The sequence below is a fragment of the Rhinoraja longicauda genome, chromosome 1, assembly GCF_053455715.1.
Source record: "Rhinoraja longicauda isolate Sanriku21f chromosome 1, sRhiLon1.1, whole genome shotgun sequence".
NCBI lineage: Eukaryota > Metazoa > Chordata > Chondrichthyes > Rajiformes > Arhynchobatidae > Rhinoraja > Rhinoraja longicauda.
The window spans coordinates 100905360-100932810 of record NC_135953.1 but is presented as its reverse complement, the minus strand read 5'-3'; the positions used below and the strand labels follow the sequence as shown (position 1 = coordinate 100932810).

At 47.9% G+C, this 27451-nt stretch overlaps 1 protein-coding gene across 2 annotated transcripts in view; it reads left to right on the top strand.

Annotated features, from left to right (window-relative positions):
- Positions 1–27451, top strand: part of LOC144595697 (multimerin-1-like) — a 62779-nt gene that overhangs the window by 23922 nt on the left and 11406 nt on the right. For both annotated transcript variants that reach the window (XM_078403244.1, XM_078403237.1), the window contains 4 exons: positions 2242–2348; positions 12246–12338; positions 18240–18413; positions 23822–25813. In XM_078403244.1, the coding sequence (XP_078259370.1) occupies positions 2242–2348; positions 12246–12338; positions 18240–18413; positions 23822–25813 (2366 nt within the window). The remainder of the gene's footprint in view (positions 1–2241; positions 2349–12245; positions 12339–18239; positions 18414–23821; positions 25814–27451) is intronic.

Genomic DNA, 27451 nt, shown 5'->3' with positions numbered 1-27451 from the left:
AAAAGCAACAAGGCACACAACTACATAAAAGTTACCATAAACATCCACCACAGTGGATTCCCCACATTCCTTACTGTGATGGTAGGCAATAGAGCCCAATATTCTTCCTCTTTATTCTCCCGTGGTTGAGGCAGTCGAACCATCCGCAGCCAGCGATCGAAGCCCCTGCATCGAGGCAATTGAAGGGCGTTGGGGCGATCGAAGCTCCTGCATCGGGGCGATCGAAGCTCCTGCGTCGGGGCAATTGAAGCTCCTGTGTCGGGGCAATTGAAGACCCCGCGTCAGGGCAATTGGAGACCCCGCATCAGGGTGATCGAAGTTCCCGCGTTGGGGCGATCGAAGCTCCTGCATCGGGGCGATTGAAGACCCCGCATCAGGGTGATCGAAGTTCTCGCGTCAGGGCGGTCGAAGCTCCTACGGCTTGGAGCTCCCGAAGTCGGTCTCTAACCAGGGACCGCGAGCTCCAGGATGTTAAAGTCCACAGGCTCCCGCGGTTGGAGCTCCTGAGGTCAGTCTCCAGCAAAGGCCGCCAGCTCTTCGATGTTAGGCTGCAGTGCGGGCGGAGATACGATATGGAAATAAAATCGCATCTCTGTTGAGGTAAGAGATTTAAAAAAGTTTCCCCCACCCCCTTCCCCACATAAAACAAGCAAAAGCACACTAAAACATACATTTAACACATAGTATAAAGCACCAAAGAAGGAAGGGACGGACAGATTGTTGGCGAAGCTGCCATTGCTGGTGCGACCTGGTGGATCCAAGGAGAGATTGCTGAATGGATAGAAAATTGGCTTCATGGAAGGAAGCGGAGGGTGATGGTGTGAGGTTGCTTCTTGGACTAGAAGCCTGTGACTCGTGGTGTGCCTCAGGGTTCGGTGCGGGGCCTGTTACTGTTTGTCATCTATATCAATGATTTGGATGTGAACAAATACGGCAAATGAGCAAGTTTGCAGATGATACTAAAGTGGGCTGTTTTGCAGACAGTGAAGATGGTTGTGGAGAATTGCAGCAGGATCTTGATCGATTGGCCGGATGGGCAGAGGAATGGTTGATGGAATTTAATGCAGAGAAATGTGAGGTGTTACATTTTGGGAAGTCTAACTTAGGCAGGACACAGTGAATGGTGGGCCTCTGGGGAGTGTTGGAGAGCAGAGGGATCGAGGAGTGCAGGTGCATGGTTTCTTGAAGGTGGACAGGCTGATCAAAAAGGCACATTGGCCTTCATCAGTCAGAGTATTGAGTGTAGAATTTGGGAGGTAGTGTTGCAGTTAGTTGTATAAGACATTGGTGAGTTACTCTGTTCAGTTCTGGGCACCATGTTACGAAAATATGTTTCACAAAATACTGGAGTAACTCAGCAGGTCAGGCAGCATCTCAGGAGAGAAGGAATGGGTGATGTTTCGGGTCGAGACCCTTCATGTTGTCAAGCTGGAAAGGGTACAGAGAAGATTTACAAGGATGTTGCCAGGGCTAGAAGGTGTGAGCTGTTGGGAGAGTTTGAGTAGGCTGGGGCTCTATTACTTGGAGCACAGGAGGATGAGGGGTGAACTTATTGAGGTGTATAAAATCATGAGGAATAGATTGGATAGATGCACAGAGTCTCTTGCCCAGAGTAGGTGAATCAAGGACCAGAGGGCATAGGCTTAAGGTGAAGGACAAAAGATTTAACAGGAATCTGAGCAGTAACTTTTTTACACAAATGTTGGTGGGTATATGGAATAAGCTGTCAGAGGAGGTAGTTGAAGCAGGGACTATCCCAACATTTAAGAAACAGTTAGACCGGTACATGGATAAGACAGGTTTGGAGGAATATGGACCAAACGCAGGCAGTTGGAACTAGTGTAGCTGGGACTTGTTGGCCGGTGTGGGCAAGTTGGGCCAAAGGGCCTGTTTCTGCACTGTATCACTCTTTGACTCTACCACTCCATGACTCTAATAGAGTCCTAACCTGCTGAAACTCTCGCGACAGCTCAGACCTTCGAGTCTTGGCACCATCCTCGTAAATGTCCTCTGTACCCTTTCCAGCATGTCAACATCTTTCCTTTTACATGGTGTCCAGAACTGAATACGATACTCTAAATATGCAAGAAGTGGGTGCAAAAGTGGGATAACGGAGAACAAGTTGATGATCGGCATGGACTCAGTGGGTTGAAAGGGGTGTCATTCAATTCAATAAAATTCAAAAGCACAATCTCAAAAGTGGTACACCCTACTAAACGATTTGGATATTTCTGTTCATAGGCGTCAGATTCAGAATCAACCCACTTACAGAATCAAACACAGGATAGTGACGTCATTGAACTGGAAATGCTGCCCTGGATATATTGGAGCTGACTGCCAACCAAAAGGTCAGTGGTAAACCAGTGAGAGGGTCTGATGCTGGTACATCTTGATGCATAGAAGCCACGTAGTAGGATTTGGTGGCATCGGCAGTGATGTCCAGAAAGTGGGCAGCTTGAGCGAAACTGCATGCTGCTGGTCTGGGTTGTCGGCTGCAGACATGATCGTTTTGGATCGTCGGTTCACCACTGTCGAGGTCCATGCGTTGTGTAAACACTCTGTGTAATCATTAACTGAATGCAGTTCCGTCGCTCACCCGCGCGTGCCCGAGTTCAAATCCCAACCGCCAAATCGTTTGTTCGCCTGACACACGACGGCCGCCCCCCTGACCACATGATTGGTCGGCCGAGATCACGCCCGGTCCACACGAGAGTTTGAGCCCGACCAATGACGGTTCGATACCAAAGTGTTTCGGCCCGCCACACTACCTGGAAATTAAGGCAACAATCTACCCTGACCACACAAGGAACTGCAGGTGCTGGTTTACCAAATGAAAAGACATTAAGTTCTGGAGTAACTCAGCGGGTCATCTCTGGTAGACGTCAAGAGTTGATTAATAAATTCAAAAGTTACAGGAGCAGAATTAGGCTAATTGGCCAACAAGTGTACTTCGGCAATCAGTCATGGCGGATCGATCTTTCCCTCTCAACCCCATCCACCTGCTTCCTCCCCATAACCCCTGATATCCTTAGTAATCAAAAATCTGTCAATACGCACCTTAAAAATACCCAATGACTTGGCCTTCACAGCCGTCTGTGGCAATGAATTCCACATTCACTACCCTCTGACTAAAGAAATTCCTCCTCATCTCCTTTCTCAAGATACGTCCTTTTTTTCTGAGGCTGTGTCCTCTGGTCCTAGACTCTCCCACTAGTGGAAACATCCTCTCCACATCCACCCTATCCAGGCCTTTCACTATTTGATGACGTTTCAAGTCGGGACCCTTCTTCAGACTGATTCTAGGAAGGGGGAGAGAAAGCTGAAAGAGAGGTGGGGGCAGCACGAAGACAGGCAAGTAATAGGTGGATTTAGGCAAAGGGGGTTGTAAATAAATGCTAAGATTATTTGTTTCTTCATAGGAAAATAATGTTAACTCCCCCTGGCGGGGAATTGAACCCCAGCTTCCCCTGAGGGTTGCTCCAGATTTATATTAACATTCCTTCACACTGAAAAGAGCGGGGACGTGTGACCAGGTTTAACAGCAAGGGAACTAACACAATAGATTAGGCCGCACTAGGCAGGCAACATTGCCTGTGACTCAGTGACAGGGATATCTGACACTGAAAACCACAAAGACAGCTACAGCCATACATTCAAACAGCGGTGGCCAGGACTGGATTTTAGGCTTAAAGGTTTCCCACGTTCCTCCTTTAAAGGTTTCCACAGAATATTCAAACCCATTGGCTACAGCAGACCAAGCCATAGAGAGGAGATATACACAAAATGCTGGAGTAACTCAGTGGGGCTGGCAGCCATATTAATATTGATTTCTCTCATTTCAAGTAACCCTTTGCTTTCCCTCTCTCTCCATCCCTCCCCCACCCTGGTCATCCTACTAGTTCCACTGTCATCCTGCTTAGTCTCACTGTTTGTATCACTCATTATCACCTTTTCCACAGCCAACAATGGACCATTGTGGGCTCCACCTTTCCTTGATCATCTTTGCTGGCTTTGATTTGTTCTTTTCATACCTCTCATTCTTTGTACCTTTTCTTACCTCTAGTTTACCTCTCCCCTTCTCTGACCAGAAACGTCACCTATTCCCTTTCTCCAGAGATGCTGCCTGACCTGCTGAGTTGCTCCAACATTTTGTGTCTGTCTACAGAGCAAACCAGCACTTGCAGTTCCTGCCTCCACACTTAGAGAGAAGATGTCTGACTGATCGTTTTAGTTTTAGTCCATTAGCAGCACACACATGGATGGGGATGGGGAAAGGGAGGAGGAAACAAACAGTTCTTAACCTTTCCTTGCTCTGAGTTCCCCCCTGCTGTTTGCGTAATTATTGCCATCCGCATTTTCCCTGTCACGTTGCATACTAAACTCTAATTACCCTGCTAAACTCGCACTACAGATAACAGCAGGCATTTACCACCCATCAAGACATCAGTCCCTTCTCATTAGATTGTTAATAACACCAAAGCAATTTTGTGTCAAGATAAAGCTATTGTGCAAACATCTTGAAGTGTTATTATGGTGTGTGTGGGTTTTGTTATTGATCCCCATCCAAACTATTTTTTCCCCTTTTGAGTGTGACCCCCCTATTATTGCCAACATTGCTTCGGTCTGGACAAAATCAGCCAGTGGGTGAATTCCTGCACAGATGCACACATGTTCATACCCACTGAATCCTCCAAGTTTAGGTAAAACTCCCTCCCTCCCACATTTTCTCCCCCTCCATTTCCTGTAATGATGCTCCACCCCAAGTGCATGCCCAATTCTTCCATTATTCTGCCCTCCCCCCCATCTTCTTTCCTCCACACCCATCCCCTCCCACATACATCACTCCCTTTGGCTTTACATTTCACTCTCCTTTCAGGGTGACAAAATAGCGCAGTGGTAGAGTTGCTGCCTCACAGTGCTGGAGTCCCAGGTTCGATCCTGACTACGGGCGCTGACTGTACAGAGTGTGCATGTTCTCCCTGTGACCACGTGGGTTTTCTCTGGGTGCTCTGGTTTCCTACCACATCCCATAGATGTGTGGGTTTGTAGGTTAATTTAAATTTATAGGTTAAAATGATTCGAGCAGGAATGACAGTGGAACAGCAATGGCAGGAATTTCTGAACATAATCCAGAAGATGCAGGATCATTTCATTCCAAACAGAGTAAGAGGCAACCGTGGCTGACAAGGGAAGTTAGGGATGAAATAAAACTAAAATAAAAGATGTATAACATAGCAAAGAGTGGCGGGAAGCCAGAGGATTGGGTGACTTTCAAAGGACAACAGAAGGTAACAAAATGGGCAATATGGGCTGAAAAGATGAAGTACGAGGGGAAGCTGGCCAAGAATATAAAGAAGGACAGTAAAACTTCTTTAGGTATGTCATGAGAAAAAGATTAGTAAAGACAAATGTGGGTCCCTTGAAGGCAGAAACGGGTGAAATTATTATGGGTAACAAGGAAATGGCGGAAGAGTTGAACAGGTACTTCGGATCTGTCTTCACTAAGGAAGACACAAGCAATCTCCCAGATGTACTAGAGGACAGAGGATCTAGGGAGTCAGAGGAACTGAAAGAAATTTGCATTAGGCGAGAAATAGTATTGGGTAGACTGATGGGATTGAAGGCTGATAAATCCCCAGGGCCTGATGGTCTGCGTCCCAGGATACTCAAGGAGGTGGCTCTGGAAATTGTGGACGCATTGGTGATCATTTTCCAATGTTCAATAGATTTGGGATCAGTTGCTGTGGATTGGAGGGTAGCTAATGTTATCCCATTTTTCAAGAATGGGAGCAAGAGAGAAAATGGGGAATTATAGACCAGTTAGCCTGACATCAGTGGTTGGGAAGATGCTGGAGTCAATTATTAAAGAGGTAATAATGGCGCATTTGGATAGCAGTAAAAGGATTGGTCTAAGTTAGCATGGGGAAATCCTGCTTGACTAATCTTCTGGAATTTTTTGAGGATGTGACAAGTAAATAGGATGAAGGAGAGCCAGTGGATGTAGTGTATCTCGACTTTCTGAAATCCTTTTGATAAGGTCCCACATGGGAGATTGGTGAGCAAAATTAGAGCACATGGTATTGGGGGTAGGGTATTGACATAGATAGAGAATTGGTTGGCAGACAGGTCCCCTTCATCCATTTTACTTGTCACATCCTCAAAAAATTCCAGAAGATTAGTCAAGCATGATATATATATATGTGTGTGTGTATATATATATATATATATATATATATATATACTAGCACAAGTGTGCCCGTTGGGCCCGTCCTCGTAGGGTTTCCATTGTAACCGGGAGGGGAGTGGGGGGAGGGAAGGGGAGGGAGGGAGGAGGGGAGGGGGAGGGAGGGGGAGGGGAGGGGGGAAGGGGGGGAGGGGGGAGGGAGGGGGGTAGGGGGAGGGAGGGGGTGTGGGGGAGGGAGGGGGGAGGGAGGGAGGGGGGAGGGGAGGGGAGGGGGGAGGGAGAGGGAGGTGGGTAGGGGGGAGGGAGGGGGGAGGGGAGGGGGGAAGGGAGGGAGGGGGACCTCCCCTTTTCCCAGTACCCCTCTTTCCCCATTGGGCCCGTCCTCATAGGGTTTCCATTGTAACCGGGAGGAGGGGAGGGAGGGAAGGGGGAGGGAGGGAGGAGGGAGGGAGGAGGGAGGTGTGGAGGGATGAGGGGAGGGGGAGGGAGGGGGGGAGGGGAGGGGGGAAGGGGGGGAGGGGGGAGGGAGAGGGGTAGGGGGGGAGAGGGAGGGAGGGGAGGGGGAGGGGGGAGGGGGGAGGGGGGAGGGGGAGGGGGGAGGGAGGGGAACCTCCCCTTTTCCCAGTTCCCCCCTTTCCCCGTTTGGCCCGTCCTCGTAGGGTTTCCATTGTAACCGGGAGGACGGGAGGGAGGGAAGGGGGAGGGAGGGAGGAGGGAGGGAGGTGGGAGGTGTGGAGGGATGAGGGGAGGGGGAGGGAGGGGGGGGAGGGAAGGGGGGGAGGGGGGAGGGAGAGGGGTAGGGGGGGAGAGGGAGGGAGGGGAGGGGGAGGGGGGAGGGAGGGGAACCTCCCCTTTTCCCAGTTCCCCTCTTTCCCCGTTGGGCCCGTCCTCGTAGGGTTTCCATTGTAACCGGGAGGACGGGAGGGAGGGAAGGGGGAGGGAGGGAGGAGGGAGGTGTGGAGGGAGGAGGGGAGGGGGAGGGGGAGGGAGGGGGAGGGGGGAGGGGATGGGGAGGGAGAGGGGAGGGAGGGGGGTAGGGGGGGGAGGGGGAGGGAGGGGGGAGGGGAGTGGGGAGGGGAGGGGGGAAGGGGGGAGGAGGGGGACCTCCCCTTTTCCCAGTACCCCTCTTTCCCCGTTGGGCCCGTCCTCGTAGGGTTTCCATTGTAACCGGGAGGAGGGGAGGGAGGGAAGGGGAGGGAGGAGGAAGTTGTGGAGGGAGGAGGGGAGGGGGAGGGAGGGGGAGGAGGGAGGGAGAGGGGTAGGGGGGGAGAGGGAGGGAGGGGAGGGGGAGGGGGGAGGGAGGGGAACCTCCCCTTTTCCCAGTTCCCCTCTTTCCCCGTTGGGCCCGTCCTCGTAGGGTTTCCATTGTAACCGGGAGGACGGGAGTGAGGGAAGGGGGAGGGAGGGAGGAGGGAGGTGTGGAGGGAGGAAGGGAGGGGGAGGGAGGGGGGAGGGGAGGGGATGGGGAGGGAGAGGGGAGGGAGGGGGGTAGGGGGGGAGGGGGAGGGAGGGGGAGGGGAGGGGGGAGGGAAGGGGGGAGGAGGGGGACCTCCCCTTTTCCCAGTACCCCTCTTTCCCCGTTGGGCCCGTCCTCGTAGGGTTTCCATTGTAACCGGGAGGAGGGGATGGAGGGAAGGGGAGGGAGGGAGGAGGAAGTTGTGGAGGGAGGAGGGGAGGGGGAGGGAGGGGGAGGGGAGGGGGGGAAGGAGAGGGAAGGGATGGGGTGGGGAGGGAGGGGAGGGGGAGGGAGGGGGCCCGTCCTCGTAGGGTTTCCATTGTAACCGGGAGGGGGGGAGGGAGGGAGGAGGGAGGTGTGGAGGGAGGTGTGGAGGGAGGAGGGGAGGGGGAGGGAGGGGGGGAGGGGAGGGGGGAAGGGGAGGGGGGAAGGGGGGGAGGGAAGGGGGGAGGGGGGAGGGGAGGGAGGGGGATCTCCCCTTTTCCCAGTACCCCTCTTTCCCCGTTGGGCCCGTCCCCGTTGGGTTTCCATTGTAACCGGGAGGGGGGGAGGGAGGGTGGAAGGAGGGGGGAGGGGGAGAGGGATGGAAGGGTGGAGGGAGGGGGGAGGGAGTGGGGGAGGGTGGGATGGAGGGAAGGAGGGAGGGGGGGAGTTAGGGGCTGAGTGGTGATGGAGGTTGGGATTGAGGGGGGAGGGAGGGGGGGAGGGAGTGGGGATGGAGGTGGGAAGGAGGGGGGAGGAAGGGGTTGAGGGGGGAAGTGGGACCTCCCCTTTTCCCAGTACCCCTCTTTCCCCCACCACCAAGCCCCCTCCGCAACGACCCCTGTTGTCCCCCTCCCCAGTCCCCATTCTCAGACCCCCCCCCATTCTCTCTCTCCCCCAGACACACTCTCAGTGCTTTTTTCGAAACACTTGCCCCGGTGGCCTATGAGCATAGGGGCCCAATGCTGATCTGTGTATGTTAAGTGACTTGCAATAAAAAAAAATACTTTAAAAAACAATCAGCTGCTTATTGCAACAATGTTGCAACCATCTCACACAAGCATTGTGACGTCACAAGCTGAAGACCTTGAAAAAAAAGGTTAAAAATAAAAAAATGTAAATTTGTAAAGAGTAGACACCCAATAGCAGCTGCTTGTCCATTGTGACGTCACACGCTGAAGACTAAATCCGCACCGCAGCGCCCCCTATAGGACCATCAATAATTCATGGGGGGGGGGGGGGGGCAGCGCTTTAAAACCTCTGTAACTTAACAAATATGCGTCCGAATTAAAAACAAACATCATTTTCCAGCAGATGTCCCCTTGGTGATTAAGGCTGCGCAAAAATCTCCGTTTTGGAGAAATCAGCGATATCAAATATAGATACATATATATTACCATACAAGATCTGAGTTTTAGTCTACACACACATATATATACATACACACACACACACTCACACACACACACACACACACACACACACACACACACACACACACACACACATATATATGGTATATCGATACTTTTTTGTACTGATGTACTTGGTACAGTGAAATTCTTTGTTCTGCATACAGTACACAAGTATGCAAAGAGTCGCCACGTATAGGGCACCGAAAAGTTACAAAAGTATTTAATATAGTCCTGATTGTCCCTCTCCCTTCTCACCGTCCTCCCCTCTCTCCCCAGTCTTTCTTTGCTCTCAGTGCCCCCCCCCCACCCCCCCACCCCCCCCCCACCTGTCAGCCATGTATGGTTTGCCAGGCTTTACCCTGCCCCCCACCTCATTTCTAACTTTCTTCCCCCTGCTGCAATCAATCTGAAGAAGGGTCTTGACCCAAAACCTGACCTTTGGGCATCCTATAAAGATGCTGCCTGACCCATTGAGTTTCTCCAGCACCTTGTGTTTCTGCATTGATCCTTTTGGGGTAGGAGGAGCTCATTTGCTTGTTCTACTCTGCACATGCAGAATGTATTCTTGTGGCCTTGGACCCAGGAATCAGATGGTATTTGGAAGCATGCTCCCTCTTTCTGCAACTCTGTAGTTTGACAGTACAAAACCTTATGAGTCTTACCCCGGTCACTCCCTCTTCTCCCCTCTCCCATCAGGCAAGAGGTACAGAAGTGTGAAAGTGCACATGTCCAGATTCAGGGACAGTTTCTTCCAGCTGTTATCCTGACCTCCCATTTACCTCATTGGAGATCCTCAGACTATCTTTAATCTGACTTTGTGCCCAATACGTTATTCCTTTTATCCTGTATCTGTACACTGTGGACAGCTCGATTGTAATCATGTATAGTCTTTCGGCTGACATTGGTACACGTAAACTAAACTAAACTAATTGCTGCAGTTAGCAATCTTTCATTGGTGGGTTCCATTTGGAGTATTGTGTTCAGTTTTGGCTACCATGCTATGGGAAGGATGTCATTATGCAGGAAAGAGAGGAGATGGGATTGCTTTGAGTGTTAGCATTGCCTCAACGGGCCAAATGAACTCATATGGGAAGAATGAAAACCCCCCCCATGCAGACAGCATCGAGGGTTTTGGGTAACCAGGGTCTCTGGCCATGTAAGGCAGCAGCTTTAGCAGCTGTGTCACTGTGTTTCCCTTTGGGAGAAGAGACGAGAAGAAATATATTCACAGAAAGGAAGGATGCAGAGACGATTTACGAGGACTTGAGGGGCTGAGCGGAGGGAGAGGTTGGAAAGACTCAGACTTTATTCCTTGGAGCGCAGGAGGTTGAGAGGTGATCTTATAGAGGTGTGTAAGATCACGTAGGGACTAGATAGGGCAAATGCACAGAGTGTTTTACCAAGAGGAAGAGAATCAAGAACCAGAGGACACGAGCTTTAGGCGAGAAAAGGTTTAATAGGAACTTGAGGGGCAACCTTTTCACACAGCGGATGCTGGGTATATGGAACAAGCCAAAGTATTTCAGGCAGATATTATAACAACTTTAACAGGTGCCTGGATAGGTACATGGATAGGAAAGGTTTAGAAGGATAGTGGTCAAATGTGGACAAATAGAATGAGCACAGATGGGCATCTTGGTTGGGATGGACAAGTTGCACAAGGGCCTTTTGAGTGCGATGTGACTCTAGGACTCTCTGCCTCTTAAGAAGAGACTGGTATTTTGGGGTATCCAACATGTTTTGATAGCTGAACCCCACCAGCAGGTCATAGTTCTGCATCTCAAAGAGCAGTCTGTCTGCTTTCCTTTGATGTTGCTGACAGGCACCTGGGAACACAAACGTAAGGTGATCGTAGAAAGCATTTTATTGGGAGGTATCACAGTGTGCTTTGGGAAGAGCACCATCCAAAACCGCAAGGAATTGCAGAGAGTTGTGGACGCAGCCCAGACCATCACACAAACCAACTTCCCTTCCATTGACCCCATTTACACCACACGCTACCTCAGCAAGGCCAACAGCATAATCAAGGACGAGTCTCATCCCGGTCACTCCCTCTTCAAGAGGCAAGGCAAGAGGTACAGATTTGTGAAAACACACAGCTCCAGATTCAGGGGCAGTTTCTTCCCAGCCATTATCAGGCAACTGAACCATCCTACCAACAACCAGAGAGCGGTCCTGACCTCCCATCTACCTCACTGGAGACTCTCGGACTATCTTTAATCGGAATGTACTGGACTTTATTTTGCTCTAAATATTTTTCCCGTTATCATGTACCTGTACGCTGTGGACGGCTCAATGGTAATTCATGGATAGTCTTTCCGCTGACTGGTTAGTGGAAGAAGAGGAAGTGAGAAGAGGGTGAGACTGACCCTTGATTAAGCCGGTGGCCCTTGCCAAAGCAGCATGAAGCGTAGATGGAGTCGATGGAAAGGAGGGTTTGCAAATGTTGCACCTCCGAAACCTCTCCGTAATTCCGAGGCTCATATCTCCCTGCACGGAAGTTCATTTATCGTTCTGTCACTTGGAACCTGGAAGAGCCTCCAGACCCTCCAGCCGCTGCCAGAACACTGGACCCAGCATCATCCTGATGAACCACACGACAGCTTGCAACAAAAACTGGAAACGCTCAGCGGGTCCGGCAGCATCTGTGGAATGGGGAACAGAGCAAATGCTTCAGGTTAAAGACACCGCCTTAGGAATCAGTGCAAGCAAAGTGCCCATGAACTGAAAAAATAACAGTATTTCACTCTCTGCAGATGCTGCCTGACCTGCTTAGTGTTTACAGCATTTCCTGCTTTTATTTTGTATTTCCAACATCTGCAGGTTTTTTTTCATTTACATATTTACTTGTACCATGCCTAGTACACACACGCACAGACAGTAAGGACACATCCACACCCACGCTCACACACACACCCACACATGCGCACCCACACTCACACACACACACGCACACAGAGCACACATACACACACACACACACACACACATACATACACACTAGAGCACACACAAACATCTACGTACACACACACACACACACACACACACACACACACACACACACACACACACACACACACACACACGCACACACACACACACACAGAGTGCACATGCACACATAGACAGAGCACACACCGGCACACACACACATACCATTGGTACTTGTGAAGACTCACTCTCAAACTTTCTGTATTAATCACAGATTCTTTGAAGAGACAAGCGGAGGAGAACCAAGCTGAGAGTCAGAGAACTGGCGCAGATCTCCCCAAGTATCCTCAACCCCACTATGATCAAGGTTAGCTGCACTTAGTGTTATTTGGTATTATTTAACTGCAAGAGTGAAAGCTTTTAAAGAAAACCTAATACAGAGATAATTTCCTTTGTGGCAAAGGATTGGCTGCTTTATTTATTCACTTCCAGGACCTAAGTAAATGCATTTCATTGAGGGAAGGGGTTTGGGTACTAGATTTACAGGACCTGGACATAAGGTGTGCCTTGTAAATAAGGGGATCTCACAGTGATGCAGTTGTTGGAGCTCCTCTCACACAGTGCCAGAGACCTGGGTTCAATCCTGACCTTGGGTACTGACTGTGTGGAGTTTGCCTGTCCTCTCTGTGACTGCTCTGGGTGCTCTGGTTTCTTCCCACTTCGCAAAGATGTGTGGGTTTGTAGGTTAAGTGGCCTCTGTAAATTGCCCCAAGTGGGAAGAGAGGAGATGAGAGAGTGGGATAACATAGATAATAGACAATAGACAATAGGTGCAGGAGAAGGCCATTTGGCCCTTCGAGCCAGCACCGCCATTCAATGTGATCATGGCTGATCATTCTCAATCAGTACCCTGTTCCTGCCTTCTCCCCATACCCCCTGACTCCGCTATCCTTAAGAGCTCTATCCAGCTCTCTCTTGAATGCATTCAGAGAATTGGCCCCCACTGCCTTCTGAGGCAGAGAATTCCACAGATTTACAACTCTCTGACTGAAAAAGTTTTTCCTCATCTCTGTTCTAAATGGCCTACCCCTTATTCTTAAACTGTGGCCCCTTGTTCTGGACTCCCCCAACATTGGGAACATGTTTCCTGCCTCTAACGTGTCCAACCCCTTAATAATCTTATACGTTTCGATAAGATCTACTCTCATCCTTCTAAATTCCAGTGTATCTAGTGTGAACGGGTCATTAATGGTCTGCGTGGACTCGGTGGACTGAAGGGCCTGTTCCATGCTCTATTTCTAGACTAAGCTAAAAGATGTTTACAGCATTTGACAACATAGATTGCAAAATGCTATTTCCTCGCATGAGGGATTTAGAAACAAGACAGGCTCACATTAATGTTTGAGTCGGGTCATTTTAAGTGATCGCACCTTTTCCCTCCAACGATGGCGGGAGTGTAAATCTTCTCCCATGGAAAGTGTGGGAGGAACAATCATAATTTTCAGAACAGAGATCAACAGATATTGTTGGTGCCAGGCAGATTATAAACTGATGAAAGCAAGGAAGGTAACTGGATCTGACAGATCAGCCTTGCGGAGTGAATGACAGAACAAGGTGGAACGGCTGAATGGCCTACTCTTCTTTTGCAAAGACCGCACCTGCAACCTTTAGGGCAGCATGGTGGTGCAGAGGTAGAGTTGCTGCCTTACAGCGCCAGGGACACGGGTTATACCCTGACTACCAGTGCTGTTTGTACGTTCTCCCTGTGACCCCGCGGGTTCTCTCCGGGTGCTCCGGTTTCCTCCCACACTCCAAATACGTGTAGGTTTGTAGGTTAGTTGGCTTCGGTAAAAATTATAATTAGTCCCTAGTGTATAGGATAGTGCTAATGTTCGGGGATCATTGTTCAGCGCAGACTTGGGGGGATGAAGGGCCTGTTGCCGTGATGTATTTCTAAACTATACTAAAAACTAAAGTAAAGGAGTCTGTAGTACGATACAGTGCAGACTTATCATTTTTATGGAAGATGACGGTCGCATGTTCACTCCTTGAATTCCTGAGATACGTGTTTCGATGGGTGGAGTGATATGGGAAAGTGGCTTGAGTACATTCTATGACTAGATAACCCATCACAAAAGGTGGTGGGTCTAAGGAATGAGCTGTCAGAGGAGGTGGCAGGGACTATCACAATGTTTAAGAAACATTTAGACAGTTACATGGATAAGATAGGTTTAGAGCAATATGGGCCGGTGGGACTAGTGTAGATGGGACATGTTGGTCAATGTAGGCAAGTTGGGCCGTTGGACCCAATTCCACACTGTATGACTCTATGATTCTGAAATGAATTCAGTGGACACAGTGATGCAGCGGGTAGAGCTGCTGCCTCACAGTACCAGAGACCCGGGTTTGATCCTGCCCTCGGGTGCTGTCTATGTGTAGTTTTAGTTTAGTTTAGTTTAGCACATTCAACCTGTGGCCATGTAGTTGTCCTCTGGGTGCTGCAGTTTCCACCCAATTTCCGAAGCCTTGCGGGTTTTTAGGTCAATTGGCCTCTGTAATTTCCCCCTGGTGTATAGTGAGTGGATATGAAAGTGAAAGTAACATAACGAATAACATTCCAAAGTGATTAAAATGGCTAATTAAGACAATCCATATTAGAAATAATTAAAGGCATGAATGATGGTGAAATAACAAAACAGAAGAAGGCAGCACAGTGGCACAGCTGGTAAAATGGCTGCCTCACTGTGTCAGAGACTCGGGTTCAACCCTGATCTCAGGTGCTGTCTATGTGGCGTATGCAAGTTCTCCCTGTTTGCAGTTGGTATGCCCCGTGTGGGTTTCCTCTGAGTCCAACGGTTTCCTCCCACATCCCAAAGATGTGCAGGTTTGTAGGATAATTGGCCTCTGTAAATTGACCCTAGTTTGTCGGGAGTGGATGAGAAAGTGGGATAACATAGTGATATGGGAAAGTGGCTTGAGTACATTCTATGACTAAATAACCCATCGCAAAAGGTGGTGGGTCTTGTGTGAACCGGTGACCGATGGAAGGTATGGACTCAGTGGGTCGAAAGGCCAGTTTTCAGGATTTTCAGGCTATATCATTCAGTCAATCAATCTTAAAACTCAGGTAGAAGATACAGTCTGCTGGAGTATCTCAGTGCAGTATTTTGTGTTTTCTTCCTTGTTTTTGTAAAACTCAGGTTTTTTTAGTTTAGGTTAGTTTAGTTTAGTTTAGAGATACAATGCGGAAACTGGCCCTTTGGCCCACCGAGTCCAGCCATCCACGCACACTAACACTATCCTGCACACGAAGGACAATTTTACAACTTTACCAAACCCTCCACCCTGTACATTTTGTTGTATGGGAGAAAATCGGACCATCCGGAGACAACACATGCAGGTCACGGGGAGAGCGTACGAACTCTGTACAGACAGCACCCGTAGTCAGGATCGAACCTGGGTCTCTGACACTGTAAGGCAGCAACTCTACTGCTGCGCCATCGAGCCGCCATTCTTGTTCAGCCAAGGAATTGACTTATAGTGCCGTAGCGAGTTCATGAAAAACTGATTCAAATGTGAAAACTTTGTAGTTGGTATACCCCGCATCTGTTTCAGAAAGCAATTATCTGCAAACGCTTTAAGATAATTAGTATCAAGAAAACAAGATGCAAAACAAATTGTAAACATCCAATCACAAGGTCAAGGAATGTCAACACAAACCCAAACTGGGAAACAGCCAATTACAGCATTGGAGCAAAACACATGTAGGAGGAATACGCAACTGTGTCGTGAGAGAGAGAGAGAGTCCATCAGCACCATTCAAGCTGCCCAATTTGCTGATTGAAGGAACTTGCAAGTTGAGCCACAGGTCCCCAAACTCTGGAACATAAGAGGTCAGAGTTCTCAATGATTCAATGATACTCTATTGTCAGGTGTGCCTGGGTATAGTTAAATGCTTTGTTTTGCATATGACCTACATAAGTGTCGCCGCCCTTTCTGGCACCGACAAAGTTACATAAAAATTCACTGAATAATCCCATCTGCTGACTGCCACCGCACCCTCCCCCCACCCCCCCCCCCCCCCCCGCCACCTGTTGCATCCCCCCTTCATTCTCAGTAGACCCCCCCCTCCCACCGTTCTTGGCGGGCCTCCTGTGTAAACTGGATATCTTCTCCAGTGGCAAATTACAAAAGGGTATTAATCCCCTGTTCACAACAGAATCATTGCAGAATAATACATTAAAACCATAACAGGACAGCACAGTGCCGCAGCCGGTAGAATATTCTGGAAAAGGCTGCAGAACAACATATCCTGTAGAGGCACGGGAAACCTCTGGCACCAACCTCAGCAGCACGGTGGTGCAGCAGTAGAGCTTGCTGACTCACAGAGCCAGACACCCGGGTTCGATCCTGATCTCGTGTGCTGTCTATGTGAAGTTTGCACATTTTCCCTGCGACCGCATGGGTTTCTTCCAGATGCACCGGTTTCCTCCCACATCTCAAAGACTTGTGGGTTTGTAGGTTAATTGGCCACGGTAAATTGCCCCTGGTGTTTAGAGAGTGGATAAGAAAGTGGATAATATAGAGCTACAGTGAACAGATGACTGATTTTCAGCATGGTCTTGCTGGGCCGAAGGGCCTGTTTCCATGCTGTATCTCTAAACTAAACTAAACCAAAGAGAACAAAATGGAGGGCAGGAGTGGGCCTCAGCTTCTCATAGCTGTCTCACCGTTCAATATGTTGATAGATTGATTTATTTCTCATCCACTCCCCACACATTAGGAACAATTTAAAAGGCCAATTAATCTTCAAACCCGCACATCTTTGGGATGTGGGAGGAAATCAGAGCACCCAAAGGGAGCCCATGCAGTCACAGGGAGAATGCGCAAACTCCACACAGACAGCACCTGTAGTCAGGATCAAACACGGGTCTCTGGCGCTGTAAGGCAGCAACTCTACCACCTATCTTCGTTAGGAATTCACAAACCTTGAGCCTCTTGAGATAATTTTCTTCCTTTTCCCATTTGGGGCGGCATGGTGGTGCAACAGTAGAGTTGCTGCCTTACAGTGACAGAGACCTAGTTTAGATCCTGACTACAGGTGTTGTCTGTGTGGGGTTTGTAAGTTTTCCCCATGACCGCGTGAATTTTCCCTGGGTCCTCCGGTTTCCTCCTGCACTCCAAAGACTTTGATAATTTGTAAATTGTTCCCAGTGTGTGTAGGATAGCGTTAGTGTATGGGGTGATCGCTGGTCGGCACGGACTCGGTGGGGCAAAGGGCCTGTTTCTGCACTATATTTCTGAAGTCGAAAGTCATTGCTGCCCATCCCTCGGTTGAGATAATTGAGTTGGGAGAACGCTGATAATATATTTTGATAAGTGGCTTTGAAAAAAAAGAAATCAATATAAAGATTTAAATTGTATGATAAAGGAGATCCATTCAATTCATTAGAGCAGGGTCCTGGGAGAATGTCGACACACCAGCTGTATATATGTCTAATGTCCTTAGTCGTGTAATGGTGATTGATGGCAGAACCCTTATTCACAGCACGTCAAAGATTATTCCACCTTGCAGTATCTTGACATTTAATTCAAATGCAACTTTAGGGATGATATTTGTGTTTTACTTGCATGGTAAGTTCAAAATGCAAATTCCACTCTGCAGGTTTGGCAGTTTCTCAATTAGAAGTGGAAGAGAAGGGAAGCCATTTGAGCAAAGTTTACGGTTCGAGATGATTGTATGTTTGGGCAACACAGTGGCGCAGCAGTAGAGTTGCTGCCTTACAGCGCCAGAGGCCCAGGTTCAATCCTGACTACGGGTGATGTCTGTATGGAGTTTATAGGCTCCCCCCCAAGACCGCGTGGGTTTTCTCCGGGTACTCTGGTTTCCTTCTACACTCCAAAGATGTACAGATTTGTAGGTTAATTTGGCTTTTGTAAAAATTGTAATATGTTCCTTGTATGTAGGAAAGTGCTGGTGTACGGGTAGGCAAGGACTCAGCTGGTAGGCAAGGACTCAGCTGGTAGGCACGGACTCAGCTGGTAGGTACGGACTCAGTGGGCTGAAGGGTCTGTGTCCGTGGTGTATCTCTAAACTAAACTATATTGACAAGCATGGGAGTCATTGACAGATGGTAGTCATCTTCTGATTCTTTGTAATACAATGGGAGTGTGTGTGTGTGTGTGTGTGTGTGTGTGTGTGTGTGTGTGTGTGTGTGTGTGTGTGTACTGAATCCTAACTTTAATGGTTTATTTTGATGTTTCACAGCATTGGCAAGAAAATTCAACGACAAGCTGTCCAATCAGGAAATCAAACTGGGTCTTCTCCAAAAGAAGGTTGTAAACATTTCTGCCAACGTGAACAATGTCCAGAGTCTGCTGTATTCTCTAGAGGGCAAGATAAATGAAAATAATGGGAAAGATCTTCAGTCAACCTCAAAAGGTATGGCAAATATCTGCCCAGGCTTCTGTGGGCAGTGGGGCATCCTTGTTAACATTGATCCCAATGCCAAATGGATAAAAGAACAATCTCTTGCCCCAACCTTTGCAAAGGAAGAAAATGTACAATGACACGAAGCTTGGCAGTGACAACTACTCAGTCCAAGACAAACCAGTCTCTGAGCAAGAAGTTGCATTGAGATGTGAACACAATCCAGTCCATCACACAAACCAGCCTTCCACCTTCAATTCCCAATTCACTCTGACCATAGTTTAGTTTAGTTTAGTTTGGTTTAGTTTGGTTTAGAGATACAGTGTGGAAATAGGTAATTTGGCCCACCGAGCCAGCGATCATCCATACACTACACTATCCTACACGCCAGGGACAATTTACAGGAGCCAATTAACCTGCAAAACTCACACATCATTGGAATGTGGGAGGAAATCAGAGCACAGAAAACCTACACAGTTGCAGGGTGACCTGGACAGGTTGAGTGAGTGGGCAGATGGGTGGCAGATGCAGTATAATATCGATAAATGTGAGGTTATGCACTTTGGTGGCAAAAACAAGGAGGCAGATTATTATCTCAATGGAGTTAGGTTAGGTAAGGGGGGGGGGGGGGGGTGCAGCGTGACCTGGATGTCCTTGTACACCAGTCACTGAAAGTTGGCGTGCAGGTACAACAGACGAGATTGATCCCTGGGATGGCGGGAATGACATATGAGGAAAGATTGAAAAGACTGGGCTTGTATTCATTGGAGTTTAGAAGGATGAGAGGGGATCTTATAGAAACATACAAAATTATAAAAGGACTGGACAAGCTAGATGCAGGAAAAATGATCCCAATGTTGGGCGAGTCCAGAACCAAGGGCCACAGTCTTAGAATAAAGGGGAGGCCATTTAAAACTGAGGTGAGAAGGAACTTTTTCACCCAGAGAGTTGTGAATTTGTGGAATTCTCTGCCACAGAGGGCAGTGGAGGCCAAATCACTGGATGGATTTAAGAGAGAGTTAGATAGAGCTCTAGGGGATGGTGGAATCAAGGTATATGGGGAGATGGCAGGCATGGGTTATTGATTGGGGACGATCAGCCATGATCACAATGAATGGCGGCGCTGGCTCGAAGAGCCGAATGGCCTCCTCCTGCACCTATTTTCTATGTTTCTATGTTTCTATGTAGTTACAGGGAGAACGTACAAACTCTGTACAGACAGTGCCCATGGTCAGGATCTACGGCAACAACTCCACTGCTGCACCATTGTGCCACTCTATACCTTATGCTGCCATGGGAAGGCAGCCAATACAATGAACTATTCACACCCCAGTCATTCCCTCTTTTCCCCTCTACTGTCGGGCAGATGATACCAAAGCTTGAAAACATGTGCCACAGGATTCAGGAACATATCTTCTCTGCTGTTAACGGACTCTTGATTGGACCTTTCATACGTGAGGAATGAATTTCCTAATCTTCCAATCTACCGGCCTTTGTCATCACGAGATCCAAATTTGGCAAATCTTTACCCAAAATTGTGTGGGAGTATCTTCACCATTAGGACTACAAGGGTTCAAGTAGGTCTCTTCTCACTACCTTCCCAAGGGCAATTAGGGATGTGCAATAAATATGGCCTTGTCATCGATGCCCTGATACTAAAATCAAATAAATGTGAAATGATGGGATGACAATTAAGGCACTTCCTCCTTTTTGAATAATAATTTTAATGTGAGAGGGAGAGGATTTAATAGGAACCCGAGTTTAGTTTAGTTTCATGATAGAGCGTGGAAATAGGCTCTTTGGGTCAGCAGGTCCACGCAGCCAGCGATCACCCATACACTGAGTCTCTCTGACACACTAGGGATGATTTACAGAGGCCAATTAACCGACAAACCTGCACGTCTTCGGAATGTGGGAGGAAACCGGAGTACTGGGAGAAACCCCACGTGGTCACTGGGAGAGCATGCAAACTCTGTACAGACAGCAGCCGTGGTCAGGATCAAATCTGGTTCCCTGGCGCTGTAAGGCAGCAACTCTACCGCTGCACCACTGTGCCACGCCTAATTTATTGTCACATATTCCTAACTCTTCTTCTCCATCCTTTTTTCACATCACTTGGCGATAGAAACCTCCATCACAGAGACTAAATACATGTGGACTGAGATTAAGACTGAGTAAGAACATGTCAGCTTTGCAAAAAATTAAGCCGCATTCTCCTCATCAAAGGTTCCAAGGTCTGTGTATTGTCACGTGTACCAATTAAGGTACAGTGATATTCGTATTACCATACAGCCATACTGAAACAAAAGCAACAAGACACACAACTACATAAAAGTCAACATAAACATCCACCACAGCGGATTCCCCACATTCCTCACCGTGATGGAAGGCAATAGAGTCTAATCTTTTTCCCCTCATAAATACAAGCAGTCTTATCCCAAGAATACCTTATCAATGAAAACCTTAATAATTTTTGAGTCAAAGCCTATCAAAAGCATTGGTCTCTTCGAGCCCTGGGTCACAAACATGTCCGACTGTGAAACGAGGCAATTTAATTTGTGTGCCGTGGACTCAATCGTTCAGGGACCAGACTGAGCTCGATACATAATTTAACAAAGGACCTTTGCCCTTCAGCCACAATGGACCAATGTCAATTTCCATTGATTGGACAGGAACCTGGGTACTTGTGGTGACGAGCACTATACGTTCCCAGTGTGAGCTGGCTGGTCTAACAGCGCCATGCCTTAAGGAAAGAGAAGGTTTTCTCAGCAGCAGTGTACATCAATACTGCAGCTCGGTGTAAAATTTACCACCAACAGTGCCCTCCATAATGTTTGGGACAAAGACCCATCATTTATTTATTTGCCTCTGTACTCCACAATATGAGATTTGTAATAGAAAAAAAATCATATGTGGTTAAAGTGCACATTGTCACATTTTATTAAAGGCTAATTTTATACATTTTGGTTTCACCATGTAGAAATTAAACCTGGTTTATACACAGTCCTCCCATTTCAGTGGACAATAACGTTTGGGACACATGGCTTCACAGGTGCTTGTAATTGCTCAGGTGTGTTTAATTGCCTCAGCACCTAGTCTTTCCTCCAGTCTTTCCATCACCTTTGGAAACTTTTATTGCTGTTTATCAACATGAGGACCAAAGTTGTGCCAATGAAAGTCAAAGAAGCCATTATGTGACTGAGAAAGAAGAATAACAGGAAACCTATCCTCTTTCTGCAGAGATTCTGCAGAGATGCTGCCTGACCCGCTGCCTTACTCCAGAACTTATGTCTTTCTGAGAAGAAAGGACCCATATTAATCGAGATCCATAGGTCTGCACGAATCCAAATTTCTTGCTGGCATGTGACACTTCCATACATCCTTTCCACAGGAAGGATTTAGAAAAACATGATCAGTCTAACTGTTCTCTTGAGCAAAGTTCCAATGCACAACTTCCAACTCAGATACAAACATACCAGTACTCAGCCTTTTCTCGCACGTCCACAATGATTTTCCATATGGCTTTGCATTGCTGAAGTGAGAGAACCTTTTTAGGTTCTCAAGAGACTGCAGATGCCGGACTCTGCAAGAAACTGCAGATGCTGGAATCTGGAGCAAAAAAAACCTGCTGGAGGACCCAAAGTAACCCTTGCATCCCCTCTCTCTCTGTCCCTCCCCCACCCAAGGTGTCACAGTAGTTTCACTGAAACCTGCTGAGTTTCATTGTCTGTATAACTCATTCTCACCTAGTCCACAACCAACAATGGATCATGTGCATGGGAAGGAACTGCAGATGCTGGTTTACACTGAAGATAGACACAAAATGCTGGCGTAACACAGCGAGAGATAGGCAGCACCTCTGGATAGAAGGAATGGGTGATCTTTCGGGTCAAGACCCTTCTTCAGACTGCCAGTCAGGGGAGAGGGAGACACAGAGATAAGGAAGGGTACACTTCCATATGATTATATGTGTAGGAAGGAAGTGAAGATGCTGGTTTAAACCGAAGATAGACACAAAAAGCTTGAGTAACTCAGCAGGTCAGATAGCGTCTCTGGAGAAAAGGAATGGGTGAAGTTGTGGGTCAAGACTCTTGTTCAGACTTAATTCTGAATTCTTAGGTCTGAAGAAGGATGCCGCAGTCTGAAACATCAACCCATAACCTCACCGATTCCTTTTCTCCAGAGATGTTGTCTGGCCCGCTGAGTTACTCCAGCATTTTATGTCTTTACATTGTTACAATGAAGCCGCCAACATAATGCAGATACAGGATAATGGGGATAATGTTCAGTGCGAGATAAAGATCAGTAAAGTCTGACTAAAGATAGTCTGAAGGTCTCCAATGAGGTAGATGATTGGTCAGGAGCATTCTCTAGTTGGTGATAGCATAGTTCAGTTGCCTGATACCAGCTGGGAAGAAACTGTCTAAACATCTGGAGGTGTGAACACTCCAGACTTCTGTGCCACTTGCCTGATGGGAGAGGGGAGAAGAGGGATGTCTGGGATAAGACGTGCTTGATTTTGCTGGTGATCTTGCCGAGGCAGTGTCAAGTGCAGCTGGAAGGAAGGTTGGATTGAGTGATGGATGGTCTGGGCTACATCCAAACTCTTTGCAATTTCTTGGATGGAGCTGCAGATTATGGAATCTGGTAAGTGAGGAAAGTGATAAGTGGAGCACGATAAGGAAGATATGATGGCGAGCTGTAAACTATTAGGCGAGCAGATAGAAGACCCAGTGGATAGTGTTTGGTATAGGATGCTCAGAGGAGTGAAAAGTGGATCGCAAAAATTCAAGCCTGTCACAAGGGACAATATTTATTCCAGTCCATAATGAATGAATTCTCGTCTACAAAAATTGTTAGTTTGGTTTAGTTTAGTTTAATGATACAGAGCAGAAACAGATCCCTCAGCCGATTCAGCATCAACCAGCGATCCCCGTACACTAGCACTGTCCTACACACTACGGTCAATATACAATCTTTACCAAAGCTAATTAAGCTACAAACCTGTACGTCTTTGGAGTGTGTATGTCTTTGCACTGAATGTTGTATACTTAATCTTTTATCTGTTCACTGTGGACAGCTCGATTGTATTCATGTATAATGTATTTTTCTTTGACTGGATAGCACACAAGCAGAACCTTTTCACTCTACCTTGATAGAGGAAGAGTGAAATAAACTCAACTAAAGTAAACTAAAGTGTGGATTGCTATCTGAACACTATGGATGGCTTGATTGTAATCAGGTATAGCCTTTCCTCTGACTGGATAGCACGCAAAATAAAAGCTATTCATTGTGGCTTGGTACACATGGCAATGATCAACTAAACTAAACTAAAGTAAACATCGGACATATTATTGTCATGCAAACAATTTATTAAAGAAGGATGAATTCTTTAATTTGCCCAAATTTCTTTGTTTCAGGTAACAAACCAAGAGGGATTCAAGAGCTGGTGAAAGACCTGGTCGCACAACAGATTCAGCCTCTTCAGAGGAACATGCAGGAGACTGTGGCTGAACTGTACAAAACCATCTCCAGTGTAAGCGAGGAGCTTCAAAGCACCAAAGCAGCAATCAGGGAGTTAAATGGGACCATTCTGCTGCTATCTGCCAATCTCCACCGCACAACAGTGGAGCACAATCAGCCACCTCAATCCGAACTCCACAACATTCAGGAGCAAATGAGGGTGCTCAGAGCTGATGTGTCACTGGCCTGCCACAACACCTCTCTGGAGCTGAGTGAAAAGCACAAATCTCTTCAAAGGCAAATGGAAGGGGAACATGAGAGAATTAGTGCTCTCGTGGAAACCATGAACCAAACCTTTTCGTTGGCCAGAGAGACCCAGGAGCTGCACCTGCCCAATCAGACGCTCCGAGATGTCCCTGAGCAAGGTGGAGCCCAGATGGAGGGAGACCTACAAAGGTATCTGGTCAACATCACGGAGAATGTGAAAATGCACGGCCGTTTGATTTTGCAATTGAACGGTGAAGTGAATGTCCATAAGCTGGCTCTCTTCAACTTGACAGCAGCAAACAGCCAGGAGAAAATGGAGATGAGAACTTGCCAAGCAATGGTTGATGAATGCAAGAGTACATTGGGTTTCAGATTGGATCAAGTGGAGAACAAAGTACTTGATTTAAACAAGACATTCTCTGACACCTTCATCTCATTAATAGACTTCCTTGATTCAATGAATGAGAGGGTTAGCAATCTGTCGTACGACGTTGAAAACATCCAGCCGCTCTTTGGAGATCAACGGTCACCTTCTGAGACAAGCACAGCTTATTCTGAGCATACGCAAAGACAGGGCCTTGAGGAACGCCTGGACCATCTCAGTTCCAAGGTTACAAGCCTCAGTGTGTTAGTCAGAAGCACAGTGGGAGTTCAGTTGCTCAGGAACCAAAGCCAAGGTGGTGAAGAATCACTGAGGGAGGCTCTGGCTGAATGTCGCTTTGAAATTGAGGATGGATTGAATGATACAATGACCGTCATAAACGATGCTGTGGATACCATGAGAGATGATTACTACATCTTGAACAATAACATCACCGATCTGTGGAGATTCATTTCAGAAATGTTTTCTGAGAGCACTGCCAAGCAGAACCATGTGTTATCTGTCCTCCCACAGTTTGCTCAGCTGAATGAGTCTTTTAAGGTCCTCATGGCTTACGTTGCAAGGCACCAGAATGCTTTGGAAATGATGGGTCTCCTTCAGGGTATAAAAGACACGGAGATACTCGTGCCCCCAATTATGATGAATGTTCCTCAGTTGCTGAACACAACCGCAGCCAGCATTGAGGAGTTCCAAGAGAGGATTCGCCGACTGGAGCAAGTCAGTCTTTCCACCTCTCCAGACACCACGGATTACCATTCACGCATACTGGCCCTTGAATCTCAGCTGAGCTCGGCACTGGCGAGCTCCAAACCTTCAGCAAAAGTCAAGTCCAAACCAAGGGGGGGAGCCAAGGTCCAGCCCGTGCCTCCGAAGTTCCAGCAGCTGAGCCGCAAGGTGTCGGCGCTTCAGAGCAAGTTGACTGATCTGGACATGGTGGTCTCCCGCGTTAAGGTGGAGTCAGACCAGACCCGGGGAATGTGCAGGAACCTGTCGTTGCTGCTCGCTCAGGTGAACGTCGGCGTCGTGCGGGACATGGCGCCGGAGGCACTGCCCAACGTCACGGCACTTCAGCGGGATCTCAGGGAGTTTGTGCGGACTACCAGCTGGGCCACCGCCGAGCTCTTCTTCACCAACATCACCGTGTTCATGGGCAGAGCCCTTTCTGGTGTCGTCAGGAACATTACTCAGATCCAGAAACAAGTGAAGCAGTTGTACAAGAGGTCAAAAGTTATCAACAAAACCAATATCGCAGTCAATTCCGGAAGAAGCCAAAGATATGTTGACAAAATCGATGATCCAGGTAACTCCACGATTTACAATGTTGGAAGGCATTTAGTTTAAAGATACATTGTGGAAACGGGCGTTTATGCCCTCCGAGTCCGTGCCAACCAGTGATCCTCGTACACTAACACTATCCTACCCACTAGGGCCAATTTATAACTTTTACCAAAGTCAATTAACCTGTCTTTGGAGTGTGGGAGAAAACTAGAACAGCCGGGGAAAACCCCCACGGTCACAGGGAAAACGTACAAAATCCATACAGACAACACCCGAGGTCAGGATCGAACCCCTGGTCTCTGTCGCTGTAAAGCTGCAACTCCATCACTGCGCCACTGTGCCACCCCATTTGCCCTGTTGTGTCAGGTGTATTCAAAGAACCACCACCCAGCCTAATCCAAGCACCAAGTCCATAGTCGTGAAGATTCTGGCAGCGCATTTCCATATATTGTTTAAACATAATTAGAACTTTTGACTCTGCTGCACTTTCAGACCTGTATGAAAATATTTCCTTTCTCCCCTTTTCATTCTTATACCAATTACTTTAAACCTGTGCCACTTTTGATGTGGACACAAGGATTTGCAGATGCTGGTTTTATTTAAAAAAAAGACAGTGTGCTTGAGTGGGCGTCACTGACTCAGTGAGTGAGGAGTGAGTCTGCTCAGAGCTCCCAGCTCTGCTGAGCTCCACTCAGCCCCCTGATTGTTGCTGCTGGGGTAGGGGAATGGTGGAGGAGGGGGGGGGGGGGGGGGGGGGGGTGGGGATGCGGACAAGACATTGCTGAAATGCCTCATTCCCACTCAGCAGAAGATGCCTGCAGCAGCAAACAAATCCACCCATCCCACCAGTCTCCCAAATGCTCAATCATTTGCCTAGGGTGTCCATAAGTCAGACATTCATAACCCAGAGAGGACCTGTACCCCAGGCTAGAAATCCGAATTCAAATCCCTCCACAGATCCTGTCTGTATGGAGTTTGTATGTTCTTCCCTTGACCTGCGTGGGTTTTCTCTGGGATCCTTTCACACTCCAAAGGCGTACTGGTTTGTTGGTTAATTGGCTTGGTAAAATTGTAAATTGTACCTCGTGTGTGTAGGATAGTGTTAGATTTAGATTTTTAGATTTAGATTTAGAGATACAGCGCGGAAACAGGCCTTTCAGCCCACCGAGTCTGCGCTGCCCAGCGATCCCCGCACATTAACATAATCCTACACACACTGGGGACAACTTTTACATTTTACCCAGCCAATTAACCTACATACGTCTTTGGAGTGTGGGAGGAAACCGAAGATCTCGGAGAAAACCCACGCAGGTCACGGGGAGAACGTACAAACTCCGTACAGACGGCGCCCGTAGTCAGGATCGAACCTGAGTCTCCGGCGCTGCATTTGCTGTAAGGCAGCAACTCTACCGCTGCGCCACCGTGCCACCCTGTGCAGGAATAGCTTGTTGGCGCAGACACGGTGGACTGAAGGGCTTGTTGAAAACTCAATTAACAATCTGGAATATGGAAAAACTCCTCGGCTTATTAACAATGACGATCAAAAAAAATCTCTGGCACCATCACATCAATTAGCTCGGTGATAACTAAACTGAATGAAGTACACTCTTTAGACTTTAGAGATAAAGCGCAAAAATAGGCCCTTCTGACCCACCAAGTC